Source organism: Cyprinus carpio, chromosome B7 (genome assembly GCF_018340385.1).
Source record: "Cyprinus carpio isolate SPL01 chromosome B7, ASM1834038v1, whole genome shotgun sequence".
NCBI classification, from domain to species: Eukaryota; Metazoa; Chordata; class Actinopteri; order Cypriniformes; family Cyprinidae; genus Cyprinus; species Cyprinus carpio.
In genome coordinates this window covers 4,901,647-4,922,746 of record NC_056603.1, presented here as the reverse complement: position 1 = coordinate 4,922,746, position 21,100 = coordinate 4,901,647, and the positions used below count along the sequence as shown (strand labels likewise).

At 38.0% G+C, this 21,100-nt stretch overlaps 2 protein-coding genes and 1 long non-coding RNA gene across 6 annotated transcripts in view; all 3 read right to left on the bottom strand.

The window, feature by feature from the left end:
* The window catches only part of LOC109044943 (kelch-like protein 33), a 74,849-nt gene that overhangs the window by 20,392 nt on the left and 33,357 nt on the right, over positions 1–21,100 (bottom strand). Inside the window, exon 8 of one of the 4 annotated variants that reach the window (XM_042726746.1) lies at positions 1,827–2,093. The exons of 2 other annotated variants lie outside the window; for them this stretch is intronic. In XM_042726746.1, coding sequence (XP_042582680.1) covers positions 2,009–2,093 — 85 coding nt within the window. In that variant the 3' untranslated portion in view covers positions 1,827–2,008. Of the gene's footprint in view, positions 1–1,826; positions 2,094–21,100 lie in introns of those variants that run through there. One more of the 4 variants, XM_042726747.1, reaches the window with a different exon arrangement.
* Positions 15,089–15,870, bottom strand: LOC122137818. The gene is made up of 3 exons (XR_006155088.1): positions 15,787–15,870; positions 15,407–15,506; positions 15,089–15,301 (listed from the first exon to the last, which is right to left on the bottom strand). It is a non-coding gene; the product is annotated as an uncharacterized LOC122137818 (long non-coding RNA).
* On the bottom strand, positions 18,816–20,654 carry LOC122137801 (macrophage mannose receptor 1-like). Its single transcript, XM_042726789.1, has 4 exons — positions 20,618–20,654; positions 20,172–20,525; positions 19,331–19,672; positions 18,816–19,180 (listed from the first exon to the last, which is right to left on the bottom strand). Exons 1-4 carry the CDS (start codon positions 20,652–20,654, stop codon positions 18,819–18,821), a joined length of 1,095 nt encoding a protein of 364 aa, XP_042582723.1. The 3' UTR covers positions 18,816–18,818.

Genomic DNA, 21,100 nt, shown 5'->3' with positions numbered 1-21,100 from the left:
ATAAAATTGACCTGTTTCCTTACAACACCGTCACACAACTCCAATCTCTTCATAGGTTTGCGGATGACACGACTGTGTGGGTCTCCTTACAACAGAGATGAGACTAACTAACAGGATCGCGGTGAAGCGCCTGGCCGGGTGTTGCAGTGACAACATCTCTCTCTGAACGTGGAGCAGACAAGGAAGATTGTTTTTGACTTCAGGAGAGTGCACACTCAGCATGTTCCTCTGACCATCCAACGGTGCGACTGTGGAGAGAGTGAGCAGCACCAAGTTAATGGGTGTGCACATCACAGAGGACCTCTCCTGGACCGACAACACCGCAGCACTGGCCAAGAAATCACAGCAGCGTCTCTACTTCCTCCGCAAACTGAGGAGAGCCAGAGCCCCACCCCCCATCATGTACACCTTCTACAGAGGCACCATCGAGAGCATTCTGACCAGCTGCATCACTGTGTGGTATGGCGCCTGCAACGCGTCCTGCCGGAAGACTCTGCAACGCATAGTGAGAGCAGCTGAGAAGATCATTGGTGTCTCTCTCCCCTCCCTCCCAGGACATTTATGGAACCCGTCTCACTCGAAAAGCCCTCTGCATTGCAGGTGATCCCACTCACCTGTCACCCACAGCTTCTTCAGTCTGCTGCCATCAGGGAGGAGACTGCGAAGTCTCCAGGCCAGGACCAGCAGACTGAAGGACAGCTTCATCCATCAGGCTGTCAGGAAGCTGAACTCGCTCCCCGAACTTCCCCCCCGTCCCTCTTCTGCCTCAGGCACCACTGAACTCTATCTGCCATGTGCCTTGCGCTGCTTTTATTTAACCTTATTTTTATTTTATTTTTTCTATTATGTCTTTTTTACATTTCCTTATTGTATAGTTTTATCTTATATTTTATATTTGATCTAGATTTTTAAGGCTCTACTGTTAGTGTTATCTGTATGCACCGGGGGTCTGAGAGTAACGCAATTTGGTAAAACCACAGTTAAAATGCCAGTAGGATTTTACTCTAAGTAATCAATAAACTTCATCCTAAAACTCATACACTTACCGGCATACAGTCCCTTTTTTCACTGTCAGTTCCCGATTCTTGGTTCTACAGGTTTTCTTTCTTTTACAATTAACAATTTTACTCCAATCAAATTTGCTCCTGAACTCCTACCGCTACACTCTTCCTCCATCTCCGGATCACTTCCGGTACTACCGTCACTTCCTTCCTTTGCTTCAGTCACAATCCAGGCACTCAATCAACCGCCCCACCTCCTCGGCTCGTCTTGATTGAACTTCAGTGAACTTCTTCCATGTGTTCCATGTGTGGTTCAATATCAACCAATAAGATTCCATGTACGATGTAGCGTTTTAATTGGTCAGTCGTTGAAGCCTATTTTCTGATTGGTTGTTGCCGTTTTTGACATCGTTTATGCCAAGAGCAAAGAGAAAAGAAATCGAAGAGAAGAGTACTTGGCCCATGCGCGAAACGCACGGGACACAGTCTAAGCACATACATGCTGAGAAAATTCTTACAAGAGAGATTCGCGATTGCACTGAACACGTTTTAAGTGCAGGCATACTCTCTGAGCGAGCCCAGAGAAAATTCTTACCAGAGCAACGTGTATCTGAAAGCGCGCACCCCAGTTCCCGATGAATTCACGCTACCGCACATTATATTATTTTCGCGCGCGCGAGCAGCTACAATAATGCGCTCTCGACATTTGACAGGGAAATAACCCCATATCCGTCAAGAGCGGCCGCCGCGGGGTGAGAGGTTGCGGTCGGGGCAAGCACGGGGAAAGACGTCCAGGAGTCGTGAAATCCGATCATACGACTCACACTGCAGCTGGTCTCCAAACCCCGCCCACACTGGCTGCAACCCCCCGACCACGACCAATCGCTGTCCTGAAACCAGCATCACGTGACCTGCCCGTCCCGCTCCTGCTGTCATGGGTGATCGTTCTGAGCAGCCGTGCACCGGGTCGTAGATCCACAGACACGGGACAGCAGCGCAGACGAGAGTCACACCCTCCAGAAACAAAACATCTCTCCGTTCAACACGGCCGCGGCGTGACCGCAGAGAGCAGCGTCCAGAGGATGACACAACCTGTGATAGCAGCAGGAGGAAAGGCATTTCTGTTTAAATGGACATGGCTTCGCTTGAGCTGCTTAGTTTGTTGTGTAGAATGTCAAAACATTTAGTTAAAAGATTAAAAGTTACAAAATGCATGCTATTTTCAAATTCAAGAACTTCTTCAGAGAACTCTTCGAACTTCTCAGGGGAGCCAAATTACCTCAGTGTCAGAGTACAGATATCTGGGTATTACTATTGACAACAAGTATATATAAAATAAAGAGGAAGTTGGGGGTTAATTTTAGAAATAATTCATGTTTTTCATTCTGTGTGCGAAAAAAAATAAAATAGTGTCCATTATGTTTTTTATACCGGTTCTTGATTAGAGGGATGTAGTTTACCAGTATGTCCCTCTTACCTTCTCTCCTCCTTGGAGATGCTTTGTACCATAGTGCTCTGAGATTCATAACTGATTGTACTGTAAATTTTCAACTCATCAATTGTGAATTATATAAAAGGGTTGCATCATGGTCTTCTTTGAGCATTTGGAGAAAAATGCATTGGCATCTTTTGATATATTATTAAGGCAATTTTGGGGTCATTTGCCATTTTATCTGTTATCTCATACAAAGGACTTAATTTGGGAATGATTCATTACTTATCAAACAAATTATAATCTTTGTGTGCCCCTTGTCAGAACGGAGCTCTGTAAAACCTCTTTTAAATAAGCCACCACTTCAGACTGGAATCTTCTCCAAAAGGAGCCTTATAATTATTTTAAGTCTTTAACTTAGAGAGCAGCTTAATGGTGTGTAATGTTTTAACTGGTTATATGTTGGTTTTGTAATGTAAGTTATTACTATGTTGTTCATTTGTGTATGCAAACTTGGCTGCCTATCTTGGCACCTGGAAAAAAAAAAAAAAAAAAAAAAAAAAAAAAAAAAAAAAAAAAAAAAAAAAAACATTATTTTTGAATTAACATATTATTATAATCTCCATGAGTCTTTTCCTGGTTAAATAAAGGTAGTTTTTTTAGGATAGTCTTCCTCACTTGTCAGAATGAGCCAGTAAAATCAAAGCAGACAGACTTAACTTTTCACAGAAGCTGAGTGTGAATTCCAGCTCCACACTCTCAACAGTGAAAGAGGTAAGAGGTAATTCACCCATGCTGAAGGTAAGACAGTGAAACAACGTCACAATATCAACGTTGATATTTTTTTTGATACATTTGCAAAACCGAAATGATTCAACTTTGATTCAGCCATGGTACCTGATGTTGATTCACCAGTGAATCAATGTTGAAATGCTGGCTGGGTATATTTAATGTGACATTGTGGAATTATACCATTTTTAATGAAAAATATAGGTTACCATTTATGTGATTCATAATGTGAGAGACCAAAAACATTATGAACATGTTTTTTTTTTTTAAATGATTAAGAGTGTGAATAATAAAAAATTATATTTTATATATATATATATATATATTATATATATATATATATATATATATATATATATATATATATATATATATATATATATATATAAAATTTGCAAACAGATAAAAGTAAAAAAAAAAAAAAAAAAAAAAAAAAAAATGTCGGAACAAGGACTTGTCAGGACATAGACAAGAGCCAGATGTGAGTGAATCCAAACACAGTGCTTTATTTACAATAATGTGAAGGCAAGGTGGGTATGCAATGTTTTCAGGTGCAGGTTCGGTGCAGATCACTCAGTGCGGGGTGTAAGCATAGTGCTCAGGAATTTTGGAGACAGTGGAATAATGACACAGAGGTTAGTGTTCAATTTTATTAAGACCACTAGACAGTAATAATGAAACATAGATAAATTTTAAAAATTAAACATACTTTAAATCTTAAAATCTACGTAGTTTCGGATGATCTTGAGACAAGTGCTTCGGAAGCTCTTGCAACAACCATTCGATGGTACGTTCCTCTTGGAGGCTGGACCCTGAACTTCTTGTAGAATTCCGGCAGTGTAGACGCCGCTGAGCGTATTACTGCCCTCCACAGGTCAAAATTTAAACTAAATTCTTACATACAGTCCTCATCATGCAAGAACTGAAGAACTGCCTTGGAGATCAGTTTTATGCTCATCACTGTGACCAAACAAAGATAAAAGAGTAAAAACCTTAACTCCAAGTCCTGCCAGTTTAAAAAAAAATAATATATTTCTTTTTCTGCCCTATACTTTCTGCATTTTAGGAAAACATGCCCTACCGTCTCAAGACTCCCACATTCACACAATCCACAAAGAATAATTTAACGCACAGTGCCCCCAACCTCAGTCTACACATTATAACTGAGTCCATGGCGGGGCAAAATGATACATGAACATCTTTTATTAACTATAGGTTGTATTGAAAAGTAGTGTCTACCCCTAATTTCCTTTTCCCACCCCCTCTGCCATTCATTTATTAAGCCCTCTTTAATTCGTTCCCTCAGTTCCACTCTCCCTAATAATACATGGACATCTACTTCTCTTCCTAAGCCCTCCTTTGCAGTTTTATCCACCCGCTCATTATCCCCCTCACTCCAGCATGTCCGGGAACCCAGCAAAACCTGATGTTGCAGACAAATCTAACTCTAAACAACACAATCAAAATATCATTTACAATGTCAGGACGAGCTTTTGATTTTCCTACTTTTACAATTTTCTAGAGCAGCTACAGAATCAGAGCAAATAATGACTTCCCTAGGTTTTCCTTCCTCAATCCAGAGCCCATAAAATTGCCATTAATTCGGCAGTGAGAACAGAAACTTTCCATTTAAAAATACGTCTACCAATTTCCAACCCTAGCTGTTCCACATATACCCCCAAAACAGCGTTCCCACTAACTGGATCTCTAGACCCATCTGTAAAAAACAATCATAGTACTTCCACTATAATGAATTAAGATATTCCTCTATTTTTGGTGACACCTCCAATTTTATCTTTTTCCTGAACCAACTTGTGTTCTACGATATCTCCCTGATCCATGCTCATCTTCCCTGCCCACGAATCATTTGAATCATAGCTGTATATGAATAGGCATTTTTAACCCATTCACAATTATTTATTATGACAAAAAAAATTATTGTATCTATTATTTCCAGCATCCTCTTGCAACAAACACCTAGCTGGGAAGATATGATTACACCCACTAAGTTTAACCCAGTACTGTAACCCTAACTTAATGCGTCTTAACCATAAGGGCATTTTCTCCCATTTCAATGAGCAGGCCAGGTACTGGGGTGGATCTGAAGGGCCCCACAACAAAGCCTCAAAGCTCTTGCCTGCACCACATCCAACCTAGCCAGAACAGTTTTGCAAGCAGATCCATACACAAAGCACCCATAATCAAGAGCAGATCTGATCATGGCCTGAAAAATTAGCAACATTGTCTCCCTATTAGCCCCCCACCCACACCCAGCCAGAATTCTCATCACATTCAAAACCTTTTCACACTTCAACACAATTTTACCTACATGCACGGCCCAAGTCATATGCTCTTTCAAACCAAATACCCAAAAATTTAAAAACCTTTACCTTCTCCAATGGAGACCCATACATATATAACCCTATATTAGATAACTTTCTTTTAAAACCGTTCACTCCATAGGAGCATTACCGCCACCTACTGATTCTTCTTCTTCTTTTAGTTGTTTGGCCGTTCACTCCATAGGAGCATTACCGCAACCTACTGAATATTTTATCCACCTGGGTGATAAATCTGTATTGTTTTCAAAAAATTGAAGGGAGGTGGATACCCCACCCACCCCAAAGGATCAGAGCCCAGGCTTCAGCTGACGCTGCGTGTTCAGCTCCTCCAACTTCCACACTGGGCTCCTCAGCCTTTAAGACAGGCAGAGGCACCACACATCTCAACCTCAGACCCTATATTTCTATATCCTGTAGCATAAACCTGTAACCTCCAAAAAGGTTAAAACAGCCCTATATATCTGATTGTCACTTAAACCCTTTCCCAGAAGATCCACAACGCTAACTGGCCTATTTTTAATACTATTAAAAAGACTGTCATGCTGACTATCATATTTACCACAATTAAAAAGCACATGCTCAACTGTTTCTAAAAAAAATATTACACTTATTACACATCCCACTTTCATGCTTCCCCATTAATGCTAATGTTGAATTTAATCCTGTATGTCCCATTCTTAATCTAGATATCATTACTTCTTCTTTCTATATCTTCCAAAAAACTGTACTTTTTTCCCTACTGATTTCTCAATACTATAAAAACCGCCTACCTGTTCTGCTATTTTCCCATCTTTGTTTGCCATTCTTGTATTAATTTCCTACTAATCTCAGATTTTATTTCACTTCTACCCAAAGGGACTTTAACTTCCACCATGTTTTTCTTTAATGCCTCTTTTGCTAACTTATCAGCTATTTCATTCCCTATTATCCCGATATGTGCTGGCACCCAACAAAAATATACAATTATACCTTCCATTTTCAATCTGTACAATAAAGTATAAATTTCCACTAACAGATTTTCTCTATCACTTTTTGTAGACTTTATACTTTTAAGAGCTGATGAAGAATCTGAGCAAATTAATATCCTGTTTGGCCTAACCTGTTCAACCCATTGTAGTCCTACTATAATTGCAGTTAGCTCAGTAGAGTACACAGACAGTTTGTTACTTAGCCTCAAGCTTATTGTTTACTTAAAATTTGGAATATACACTCCTATGCCCACTTTTTGCTCAATTGGATCCTTAGATCCATCTGTGTAAATCTGCACAAAAGAATTAAAGTTTTCTCTCATAAAAACATTAACTCTATAACTATTACTGCATATTTCTTCTGCTTTTTCCCGAGCCCCAATAATCTCATTTCAACAACAGGTTCAGTAATATTCCACACTGCCACACCACTTAATGGCAAGTTAGGACAAATTGCTTCATCCTCTATACCATAATCCTTGACCCACTGTCCATATTTCCAGCCAAAGCTATTTCCTCCATTCTTTTTGTATTCCCAACAGTCATTTAATATTACGCGTGTACAATGATTCTTCTTACCACCTTTTAAGTTAGCCCAATACATCATTGCAAGATTTTCTCTTCTCAGATCTAATGGCATTTCCCGCCATCTCAACCCTGACAGCATCTAGAGGAGTTGATCTTATAGCTCCACAGCAGATTCTAAGCGCTCTAGATTGTATGTTCTCCAGTTTCTTTAACTGAGATTTAGCTGCATCACCATACACTGCACATCCGTAATCTATGCTAGAACGTACTAGGGCTTGATATATACATAACATTGCACTTTTCCTTGCTCCCCCATTAATATTTAGTTATTGAGGTCATACAATTTATTACTCTTTTGCATTTATTTTCAATTTTCTTAATATGTTGTTTCCAAAGTCATCTTCTCATCAAAGATTAAACCAAGATACTTAAACTCTATCACTCTTTCTAACAGTTGATCATATAACTTCAATGTAATCTGTTCAATTTTCTTTTTTGTCCTTGAGAAAACCATATGTATTGAGTTTTTGATACTGAAAACTTCATTCCCCAGTCTACTGACCCATCTTTCAACTTCATTTATAGTTTCTTGTACTCCTTTAATTACATTTCCTATATTCCTACCTCTTTTCCATATAGCACCATCGTCCGCATACAACGCCTTCCCAATGCTTGGTTTAACTTTTTCAAAATATATCATTGATCATTAAATTAAATAAAATTGGGCTAATCACGCTTCCTTGTGTGGGGTGCCATTCAGGATATCATATGATGCTTATGTTTCTTCACCTATTCTTACCTGAAATGTACATTCAAATAAAAAATCTAATATCCAGTTATACATTCTCCCTCCTACACCAATTCTAACTTAATTAACAGTCCTTCCCTCCAAAGAGTGTCATACGCTTTTTCAATATCAAAGAAAACTGCAACAAGAAACTCCATTATTAGTGCCTTCCTAACCTCATTTTCAAACAATAAAAGAGCATCCATTGTTGTTCTTTTTTTTCCTAAAACCACACTGAACTGGTGTTAATATTTCTTTCTTTTCCAGAAAATAATTTAACCTTCTTACTAACATTTTCTCCATTCCTTTGCATAACGTAGATGTAAGAGGCGATTGGCCTGTAGCTATTAGATTTTGTTGCATCCTTACCTGGTTTCACTACTGGTATTACTATTGCACTTTTCCAATCTTTGGGTAAATAACCTTCATTCCATATATGATTATATAAATCCAACATTGTTTTAATTGCTACCTCTGGTAAATTTTTTTAACAGGAGCAAAATAACAAAGTCTTTCAAAACAGTTGAATTTTTTGAGTTGTTAATAGCTATTTTTAACTCAAAAGCATTAAAATCCTCATCCATACTATTTTCAGCTCCTTGCTTTTTCACATGAACATTCTCATATACTCTGCTTAACTCCTGTCTTCTATTCAAAAATTTTTCACTTAAATTTTCAATACTATGGACTTTAGAAAAAGTTTTAGCTAGAACTTCTGTCTTCTCTTTATTTGTTATGGCCACTTTTTTTTATTTGTTATGGCCTCTTCAATTACAGGAATCTTCTTACAACTATTAACACCATTCATTTTCCTAATCATTCTCCAAACCACATTCATTCCAGTTTCTCTCCCAATTGTATTACAGAATTCCTGCCAAGCCTTTTCTCTTTGCACTTTTAATTACCTTCCTTGCAGTAGCCCTTTTTTTCTGATATTCTATTACGGTATCTTGAGTCATTACTCTTTTAAAACCCGGAATTCCTTATTCCTCTCTTTCACTGCCAATGAGCACTCTTCAGACCACCATGGCACATTTTTCTTTTTCTTTCCATTATGGACGCTGAAACTGAGGTTGTGGTGAGTGTTTTTATACTGGTTCTGTGACGAGGTTGCTGATGGTGAACAGGTGCGGGTAATTAGTATTCAGGTGAATGTGCTCGTTGTGATATGGATAGTGGCCTGTGAATTTACAACAGCACAGGAGTTCACATATCAATGTCACAAGTTTTCGATTAAAGCAGTAGAATTAGATTGGAAGTGGTGCAGAAATCTATATTATGGTCTTTCTTTCTTTCTTTCTTTCTTTCTTTCTTTCTTTCTTTCTTCATTCTGTTGATTTTGGGTAAATTATATAAAATAAAAAAAATTCAAATAAATAAAATAAATAATATAATTTGGTAAACATTAATATAGGCTATATAAAATAAAGATAATATAAATGTATGTTTGTGTTTATTTGTTTATTTCTTAAAAAAAAAAAAAACATTAACCACGATTTTTTTTGCCCCTATGCGACCTGTATCTGATCTTTTCATGACAGTCTGAACAATGCTACGTACACACTACAGGCTGAAACGACCCAATTCCGATTTTTTTTGCCCCTATGCGACCTGTATCTGATCTTTTCATGACAGTCTGAACGACACAGATCCGATCTTTTTCAAATGTGGACCCAGGCCACTTGGATATGTGGTCCTGAATCCGATACGTATCCGATCTTTTGAAATATGCGACCTCCGTTCTGAACGGCCAGGCCACATGTATCCGACCCGTACGTCATTGATACGCTACAAACGTCATAATTCTGCGTTGAAGTAGGCGGAAGGGCGGGAACGAGAAGAAAGAAGCCACTCACATCAGTATCTCACCACTCCTGGCTGCGATTCTGCACCCACACGTTTTCTCTGTACCGACGTTGCTAACACTGCTCCACAAAACGCCATGGCCAAAAACCTTGCTCTCCTCCTTCTTTTTAATTTCTTCTTAAAACGAGAAGATTGTAATTGTGCTGGCTCCGTTGGGAAAATAACTTTAATATTGCAAAAAGAGCTCCGCTGTTGCCTACACTGTTGTTGACATCCATGTTTAGCGTTAGCTACTTCCGCAAACAACGAGTGACGTCGTTGGCCGTTGAGTACTCTTCTGCGCATGTGGGTCACTTCTGGGTCATTTCACGTTTCACACACAGGAGATCACAAAAGGTCGCATTTAGTTGAAAATGTGAACGGCCTTGCAAAAAAATTGAATTTTTTCGACAAAAAAAATCGGAATTTGAGCATTAAGCCCTGCAGTGGGAACGTAGCCTATAAGTTTTCGGGTGTACTAATGAGTCACCGCTTCTCCAAAACGCAGGCTGGAGGGCACAGAGAGCTTGTCCCCAGGTTGCTTTTCAGTGAGTGAAGAGGCTCCACCACATTACTCCTCTTCCAGCACTGGTAGTAGGACAGCTATCAGAGGTCGTCAGAAGTAATGAACTCAAGGCAGACACCAGACGTCCCTCCATATACAGCACCATGGACGCCATGCCGCATCTCTAGTTTTACGGCAACACTACCGCCACGGGCTGCATCTGACGCAGCAGGCCATCGCTGGAGACTCTGTGCAAGGCTGCTGATATGGGTCATGTGCTGTTAAAAAAAAAAATAGCCCTGAAGTACCAGAGAGTTTGCAGTTGTAGGACCGCATTTCTAAGACCCTTTTGACAGCGCCATCTAGCCAGTAACCTACAAAGAGAGCTGATTCAAGTCTAAAACAAAACAGGTGCAAATACAAGACAGAAAATTAGGCCCTATTCATTTTTTTTTTATTTTATATATATATATATATATATATATATTATATATATATATATATATATATATATATATATATATATATTATTTTTTTTTTTTTTTTTTTTTTTTGCGAAGCTTCTAGTGTTTTGTAAATTTTTCAGTTTATTTAGCTGTGAAAATAAGTGGTTAATTATGCTGCTAAATGTTGCGAACTGGTATTTGTTAACATACATTGTTTTAGTTTATTACTGTTTTCATGAACACATTCATTTACCATGCAAACAGTTTCCACTTTGTTATTCTTAGTTATTTCTAGTTGAACAGAATAGGCTACATAATATATTTGGCATAGCCTATGTGAACAGAATACAGTTTACTTCTGCGCTGACCAATGGGGTACTTCTTCCAGGAAATCTTAGTGTAGGCCTATAACCAGAATATTAACCTAATATAGCCTAATAAAACAAATGTGGTTAAAAAATCCAGATGGATACCAACGGTTAATATTTAGGGTTAGGACTCAGGAGCTTATAGAAGAAATCACCCAATTCAAATATAGCTATAATAAATGCTATATAAATACAATAAAGTATGAGGGGCAAAATTTAAAGTCTAAAGACTGATAACAGTCCTTACGCTACAGTTTGGTACAGCAAGATGATGGTACGCTGTTTTTGAATGACTCTGTATGAATTTAAATTGTGAATATGGTTTAGGATTAAATTGTGAATATTGTTTAGGATGCAGAATCCGGCAGTAACACGGGCGACTCTGGCAGGGGAAGCGTTTCTGTGCTACACAGAGGAAAACAGAACAAAGAAAGACCGCTAAGCCAGTGCGCTTTGGATTGATCACTGCGGGCATGGTGAGAAACCGGGAACGTTCACATGATTGGTGCATGCAAATGGAAAAACGTGCACATGCATACATGCTCTGTTTCTGTCTTTCAGATTCGCTGTATGTTGAACATCTTGGGAGTCATTCTATTCATGCGATTGTCCTGGATCAAATCTCAAGCAGGAATCCGTAAGCCTGTATTTTTATTAATATATAAAACAATCCTGTAAAGTTACTTTTTAACCTGGTCATTCTAGATAAACTCTGAGCAATGCAAACAAAAACGACTTCCTATAATGAAACCACAGACTATTTACTTTGGTAAAGATAATGTTGCTCAAGGACTCCCATCATCACACAGCTAAAAACCCTGAACCTATTCTGTTCCTGGATAACTCACCTTCAAGCTGTTTCCTTGATTATTCCTGCCTATATGATCAATAAACCTGCTTCTTTATTTCACTTACCTGTGCCTCCCTTGTGTCATTGCTGATACAACACCAGACCAACATTCAACCACCGGAGATGGATCCTCGACAGTCTGCATCTGTGGACGCTCTGGAAGAGCTGGTCAATGGCATTGACAGCCTCTCTATTTCCGGTCACCACCCCTTTGTCTGCCTCAGCCAGTCCCATGGCCATCCCTTTGATGTCTTCACCTCTCATTTAAAGGAGGTATTTGGATTATCCACGGGCTCTCTATCCATCCCCGACCAAAACTCATACTCGGGTTAAATGTGTCATGTAATGATGTTTAGGAATTAGATTCTTATCAGGATAAAGAGACTTGAATTGTGTATGGTGATCTTTTATTAGTTGTTTAAGATAAGCAGCAAACCCTTTTGACACAACAGGTGCACAAATTATGTCACATATATCCCGCAACAATAGGAAAAAGATGCCGATGTGGGCTTTTTGGATCAATTAAATCGCCTAACAGACAAAAGGCAAGACCAGTAGTAAACACCACATCTGTGATGCAGTCTGCTTAATAGCATTTTCAGATGTCCTCAGATTGACAATTACACTAGGTTTATTTTTTTGATTTCCATAGCCATAGTCAAACGCTCCTATTCTTTCATTTAATAGATCCAGAGAAAAACATTTCTCCTCATAAATGAAATGCTGCAGCATCGATTTGACCTCAAGAGGTGCGACTCCTTCTAGCACATCATGCATAATGTCCACTCCAATATTCTCAGTGACATGAAAATACTGTAGGCTATTTAGGCATGAGTTATGCTTGGCACCAGTTGCACTTGCATCATTGAGTTGTACATGTTGTACATTGTGTGCATAGTTTTCCCCTTGTACGTCTCTCGGTGTTATTTTCATCAAAAAAAAAACATATACTGAGAACTTGATTTGTCAATTAACACAAAATTGACAAAAATCTGTTTGCAGAGAAAAACTTTCCACATAGCCACAGAGAGAGTGACAAGCAAGATTGTCTGCTGTCAACAAACAAAGCGTTCCATAAAGTAATTGATATTTGTCAAGTATTTTGACCCCTATACCATTCTGCTCAATTTCTTTCAAGTCTGTTAAAGTGGTTCTAGAATTCTTTCAAAACCATAGATGTCTTTATAAACAGAATTAAATAAAAGACATAAATGAATATTGGAAAGTACAGAATTGTTCTCCGAAGGCACATTTCGTAACGCAAAGTAAAGGGCCTCAATTTTATGAATCTTTGTTTTAGATCCAAGAGGATTTGTTGTTTCAAAAACATCGAAGTATAACTGAATTTGTAATGCATTGGAATGGTTTCGGTAAAGAGGATGTTTAGATTAATGAGCACCATCACAAATAATCATGCATTTTTTCCATGTCCACCACAAGACTGCATAAAACACACATATTTTGCATTTTGTCACAGCTAAATAGAAATGTAATTGTGTTAATTATTGAGATGTACTGACATGTGACAGGCACTAACACCTGGCTTCTTCCCCATTCCTTCTAACACTATCTAATCTGTGACCAAGAAACACTTCTGCTGGCTTCTCAAAGGAAAAATTGTCAGAAAATTACTTAGTTTAAATGGTGTATCTATGTCACTAAACATGTTTCTAGTACTCTCAAAATCTTTCATAAGTGTTTGAACTTCAGTACTATCTACCGGAACTGCCAAGTTCTTTAGTAAAGTATTAGTCTTTTCTTGCAAGTGACCTAAGGCACGATCAATGACTTCTTTTGTGCAGGTTATATTTTTTTTTGAACATCAGTGTAAGTTACATTAGCAGAGGCATACATGCAGGCAGCAAAAGCAGCAGCACAGTCTTTTAGGCTTAAACTGCTCCGAGGAACTTGTTCTGTTTCAGACATTTGAACAGCCAGAAGAATAAAAAACAGAGGACAGTTGGCATGGATACTGAAGATTGCACAGCCAGAAGAATTTGATGTTCACAGGTCAGGCTTTCAACATCAAGTGGAAGGGCAAAAGAATCATTCTTTGCCACAATTACGTACTGGGCTCCATGTCCTAGAGAACCGATGGAAACCAGCTGCGGCTGAGCTGACTTCAGGGACCCTTTCATGGATTCACTGAGCAAGGAGGTCACGTTGGTACCAGCCTACAGAAATGAAACAATGAAAAGCATCAAACAAAATGTTGCTGCATGAGAAACAATTTTGTTTTAAATCGCAAGCTAACACAGTAAAAAGCATCCCGGCACTTGCTCCAACAGGTATGAGACTGCAGAGTTCACACAGCATTTACTGCCAGCAACACTTCTCCCAGATGCCGTGGGTGGAAGAAAATGAATGAGGATCTTCAGCATAGTGTAACACAGCTCATCTTGATGAAGTGAAGATGCAGGTCACATGCAAAAGAAGAATTTAAAAACAAAATTTATTTGAAATGATTACATTATCATGAATTGAATTTTAAAATTCACATTTATTTTTCTCATTTTAAACTATGTTTAGAAATGTGTGCACATGAAACAGACAGTGAGGCAGAAAATCATACCTTCATGCTGATTGTCAGCTTTCTCCAGCAAGTGTCTGATGTCATGGGGAAGTCGTGGCCTAATGGTTAGAGAGTCGGACTCCCAATCGAAGGGTTGTGAGTTCGAGTCTCGGGCCGGCAGGAATTGTGGGTGGGGGGAGTGCATGTACAGTTCTCTCCACACCTTCAATACCATGACTTAGGTCCCCTTGAGCAAGGCACCCAACCCCCAACTGCTCCCCGGGGGCCGCAGCATAAAATGGCTGCCCACTGCTCCGGGTGTGTGTTCACAGTGTGTGTGTGTGTTCACTGCTCTGTGTGTGTGCACTTCGGATGGGTTAAATGCAGAGCACGAATTCTGAGTATGGGTCACCATACTTGGCTGAATGTCACGTCACTTTTTTTTTTTTTTTTTTATTCTCTAAGGATGCTATTTCCTTGAGCTTTGGAATTATGGTCCCTGCCCATTTCCGGATGAACAAGTCTTCTTTTCCATCTGTGAGCTTGGAAAATTTGATGTCCATCTTCAATGCAAAAAAAACAAAAAAAAAAAAAAACAGAAACAGAAACAAAGCAATATTTATACTACAATTATGAAATACAAGTATGTGTAAAGTTCTCTCTTCGTTGAGCATGTCTATTACCAAGGCTGGCATGTCAAGAAATCAGTCTTTATTGATGATGAATTCTCTGGTGACGGTCGCATCCTCTTTATCAGGGTCAACCACTCACTTGGCACAGTTTCATCTGGACTTGACAAAGAAGGTTGCTGTGTGCAATGATGACGTTTCAAACTGTACATCCGCTGGCTCTGCTGAAGCTTCCGTCTGATGTTCCGTAGTCTCATTTCTATAAATCCACTGTGTGATGGTCCATCAAAAAACTGCTCCTGACATGAGTAATGCAAAAATAGAACTAAGCTGGAGTCAAGTATACTTGAGCAGGTTATACACATTGCTAAGTAATTCATTTTATAATGTAAAAACATCCTTACGTGTCCCTCATTTTCACCAAAGGGCACTTGAATCCTTAACGAGGGGAACAATGACACAATCTCCTTTGCTAGTGCTAGCTTTTCTGCACCAGATGGATAGCTGGAAAAAAAAAAAAAAATCAATAAAAGGATACAGTTGCAGAAATCAAAAAAAAAAAAAAAAAATTAAACATAAAAAAAAAAAAAAAAAAAAAAAAAAAATTTTTTGTCACTGTTACTTTAGACTGTTACATTTATTTATTGAATTAACAGAATTATTTATAAATGTTTTATTAAAATTATAATTTATTTAAATGTATAACTTATTTAAATATATTGTTATTTAATTTAATTTGCAAACAAATACACCTTACATCTGCTAAACAACCACATATCCTCACAATCCATGTTTCTCTACGAGGTCACTGACAGCAGCTTTAACAAGAAACTTTCTTGAGGAAATAGACAGCGTCTTTGTCTCTTCATGTAGGATTTCAGGATTGTAGGGGCTTTTTCTTCAAGCAGTGTCCGCAAGCTAGGTGTGGTGCCAGTCCGAGTTGCATCTGTTGGATGACACTAAGAAATGACAAAACCATTTTATTTATTTAAATGTTTACTTTGACCACTAGTAATATAAAGAGTGAAAGACATCATTGGTTTACCTGTAATGGTTGAACACTTCCTTCTAATGAGTCCTGGTTGTTGCTTTCAATATAATATATTTGAAACTTGTCAAGCTCCCGCAATCCTGCATTCACATCAGTGTCAATGAATTCTTGAAAATCTGTGTCAAATCTCAGTATTCGATCAAGAGATACTCGTTGAGATAGCTCAGTTTTAGCTGAGGCTATCAGTTCTCTGACACTTCCAACTGTGAATAGTTTTCTCCATGTTTCCTATCCGTCTATGAAGACAGTTGCCAGCACTCGGTGTAGAATTGTTAGATTAGCTGTAATGTGTTCCTCGACATCCATCATCTAAATAAAAGGGAGAAAAAAATATCCGTATATATACCGCACAATGAGAAAACAAATAACAGTGTATAACAGTAAAAATGTACATTTTAAATAGTCCGTGACTAAGTTAGTCAGGTAGCACAAAATGGCGCGCAAGGTCGATTACGTTACGTTCGCGTTGTTGGATAAGAAACATTCCATAGTAACTGTAAAAGGACGGTAACGTTAATGGGTTCATGTTCAAAGTGCAATACATATTTAAGTATTTCGCTTAATATGTATTATTAACCATTCTGCCAACACAGCTTTACAAAAACTGCGCCAAATGCGCAAACTTTCAGGCCTATCCGACATTTAGTTAACATTCTTAAGCAAGATGGGGAAAAATATTTACTATTATAAATGTATTTTAATTATTTTCTCTCACCTGAGGCAGAGAGCGCATTATCTGACTGGGCTGTCGGAGCGACGGTTGAAAAACAACGTCACTGCGCAGAAGCTCACAGCATGTACATTCCCGCAATCCAGTATTTTCTCCCCGCGCGCTCAAAAGCTTATTTTATATTGGCATCATAATAAAAAAAAACTACATAAATACAGTAAACATCGCCCTTTGACTACAGGCAAAATAAATATACATTTTTTTTTCAATATGTGCTGCTTAAATGTGTTTAACACAGACACTGTGTAAACAGTTAAGCACAATATTTACACACAATGTGTCTGTAGTAACCATAGACTGTATAAAACATAGACGTAGTGTCCGTGATGTCCCCCATAGACTCCTGAAGAGCAGTTTTGAAGCTCAAAGTGTGCATCTTGGCAGCACGTCACCGCGCGTCACTCCCAGATCGCGACTCCCCCCGGATAATCGAAAATGGGCAAAAAGGAGGGAGCTGGTTGCTGAAGCTACGCCCACCTAACTTGACGGCAGTGTCAGCAGTGGCAATCCACCTGTCACTCAAGTGGCCACTCCCTTAATTATGCAAAACAGATTAGACAGATTAGTTTTAAACGGATAAGTTATAAAAAAAAATTCACCCCCCTCACAGTTGTCATGAAGGGCAAAATTAGCAATATAGACCAAAATAATTTTTTGAACCAGGCTGTAAACATGTTTTTTTCTGCTATAAAGTTGGCCAGTTTAACATGGGGAGTCTATGGGACTGACTCCCTTTGCAGCCAGCCTCAAGCGGCCCGTCGATGAATTACAGTTTAAGTCACTTCCTTGTTGGCATCACGAGAGAAAAGCAGGAGGTTGCCGCTCGGTAGTAACACAAAATGTGTTACGAATTGTTTAACACATATTTTGTGTAAATTTTTTAACACATCTTTTTTAAGAGTGCAGTCTTTAGGGTCACACTTCAGAAATAATACTGATATGCTGATTTATTATTATTATTATTATTATTATTATTATTATTATTATTATCATCATCTTAATTATTATATATTATATGTATATCTGGATAATATTTATTGAAAGAATCCTGAAAAAAGTACAGAAAAAACAAACAAACAAAAAAAAAAAAAAAAAACAAAAAAACAAAAAAAAAAACCTTTGTAACATTATACACTATAACATTCAAAACCTTGGATTCAGTATATTTTTTCTTTTTAATTTTTTTTAATTATATAAATTAATCATTTTATTTAGCAAGGATGCTTTAAATTGATCAAAAGTGGTGATGAAGACATTTATACTGTAATTTTATAAGGTTTCTATTTCAGATAAATGCTGTTCTTCTGAACTTTCTATTCATCAAAGAAACCTGAATATATATATATATATATATATATATATATATAATATCAGTATTATATACTGAATATATATATATATTTCAGAATCTTACTGTTTTTGCTGTTCTTTGGATGAAATGAATGCAGGCTTGATGAGACTGGTTAACCAGTCTGACTGGTCATAAAACAATCTTACTGTTCAAAAAATGTTTGACTGGACGCGTAATTTACAATTTCACTGTGACATCAGAGGAAAATCAGTCAAGAGTCAGAAGACAAACATATTTGCTGCATAAGTTTATTTGAGCTGATGTTCTGTGTTTATCTCATGGTTTTCATCTTTCCTGTTTAGATCAAACACAAGATTTTATACCCAACCCTTCATTCCTGCTTTTCTATGAATAACCAGATTTAATTCTGCTGAGAAACAAAGAACATTTCTCTGAAGAGCTGCTGCTCACAGAACAACATCCAACCAGTCATTTCTAATAAATGAATAGTGCAAAACAAAAAAGAGACCACACCAGATATACAGAGAGATTCTTAAAACACAGACATATATTATGTTGGTGTTTTAGACATAAAATATTAAACATTGCTGTTAAGAGCACATTAATTAAAATACAGAAATTAAAAACAGACTTCTGGCAACTTTTAAAGCACAATAAGCAGATTTATTCTGAACAAACATAAAATAAAATCAGAGAAAGAGAGAGAGAAAAGATTCTTCGCTCTTAATATCTGCTGCAGATGAAGTTGAGTTTGTGAGTTTCAGGAAGGCTGATCCAGCGCTGATCTCCTCCAGACTGAACTGCTCCTTTTCTGTTCTCAAGGCTGCAGTTTTCCGGTTTCGTTCCGTTCCCTGGAGCCCAGTTCTGATAGCACACAGTCTCTCCACTCACCCAGAGCCACATGTTCATGATGCAGTAGTTGTGTAAACCCAACCACACCTCCGCAGTAGACGCTCGTTTAACCACGTTCATCACACAACGCTGAATCTCTTCTGAATGAACTGAGACCAGATCCACATGATTCTGTCTGCAGTATCTCAGAGCTTCAGACCACGTCAGATTCTCTCTGATCACAATCAGTTTATCTGGAAACCAAACAAATCACAAGCAGAAACTAGAGAGAGACTGATCAAAAACAACATGCAGAACAAACACTGGGGATGAATCAATGTAGAGTGAACTTTACGAGATCTGGAGGTGATGATGGATCGTGTGTTTTGTGAGGATCTACTCACCTTCATGACACATAAAAGGACACTGATTGGTGCAAGAGATGTCGTTCCATTTTCGCTGAGCATTAACAACTGTACAGTTTTCATTACCTCCCTGATTATCAGGTTGATTAGTGTCCCAGTCTCTGAATGAGGAGTCACTCTGATCTGACCACTGCCATGAGTCTCTGAACAGACCGATCACCAGATGTGATCCAGATAAATTATTATCACTAATGATCTTCTGAACCTGTTGATTCTCGTTCTGGTTTCTCACACTGACCAGATCAATGTGATTCTGTCTGCAGTAACTCTGAGCGTCTCTCCAACTCTTCAGCTGATTGATAAAGACAAGTCCTGTGTTTGCTTTAAGAAAAGAAGAAGAAGACGAAAAAAAGAGGATTGATGAATCAGTTTGTTCATTGTTCTTATGTTGTTTTATGGTTTGGATGTGAACAGGAGCAGCGGTGGAAACATCAGAAACAACTTGAGCTGCTTCTACAGCTAGTGATATATTGAATATTCACAATATATTTAGGATTATTTAAAGATGTAACTTATTTATCATGAAGTAACATCTGGGAACATCATGATTATTATAAAGCTCTTTCTGTTTGTCCATTATGTTTCCTTATACTGTACGTCTCTCTAGAAAACTGGATTCAGACACAAAGAGTCGGATGGAGAGAATCGTCAAACAGAGGACATTGTTACACTGCAGCTAAAATGTTGACTAGTCCCAGAAACATTTACTTGGACAGTAGATTATTCATTTAGAAATGAATAAAAATTACAATAAAATGAAAATCTTTAAATGTACATCTATAAATTAACAGGTGTTGTGATTTTAAATAGCTGCACTCACTGTTGTTGCAGATGAAAGGTTGGGCATCAGTACATGACAAATCCTCAAATTGTCCATTTTTCATCATACCACAAAAGCTGCCTTCTGGTTGTCCAGGAGCCCAGTTCAGATAGAGCGCAGGTTCACCTGAAGACCACTGCCATTTATCACGACCCGTCTTCTGCAGCCCAATACAGACATACTGAACACTTCCATCATTCACACTCTTCTTCAGCTCGTTCGTGTCGTTCATGTTGTCAGCGGTGGCCAGATCTGTGTAATTCTCTCTGCAGTATCTCTGAGCTTCAGTCCAGGTCTTCCTCTCATTTATAAAGTGATACTGACGCTGAACACATTCAGATACGGAGCAGAGAGCTGTGAAAGAGAGACACTGCTTTAATGCTTTTCATAACAGGATCAAACCTAATGAAACTATAAACCATAAATAAAACCACAAACAAACTCACCAATGAGAGGAAGAATGAAATATAGAGTTTGCTCCATTTCTGAAGATAAAAGATATAGAAAAACTCAGATGTTAAATATCCACTGATTCATTTTGGTTTAAAACATGATTTCAGTGACAATTAAAAATCCATCTTAACAGGAACATAAATTCACTGTACACAATTATTTGGACAATATTAATATCTCAAAGTGTAATTCTAGTTAAAGAATGATCATACAGGTTATTCTTACTTTAGAGGTTGTGTGTCTCTGTCCTGAGTCTGATCTTTCTGTCTTCAGCTTTAAACTGTGATTATTATATTTGCTCTCATCCAGCATCACATCATTAAACAAATTCTTCTTCCTCATTCACATTTTTCCCTTTTTCTTTTTATGTGTTGGTCTTTGTGTAATTCTCTGGAAGTGTGTTAATTTGAATGTGTTAGAGACTGGAGTCTGTTCAGTAATAAAGTACTGTGTTTCCACAGCAGCTTCACGGGAAA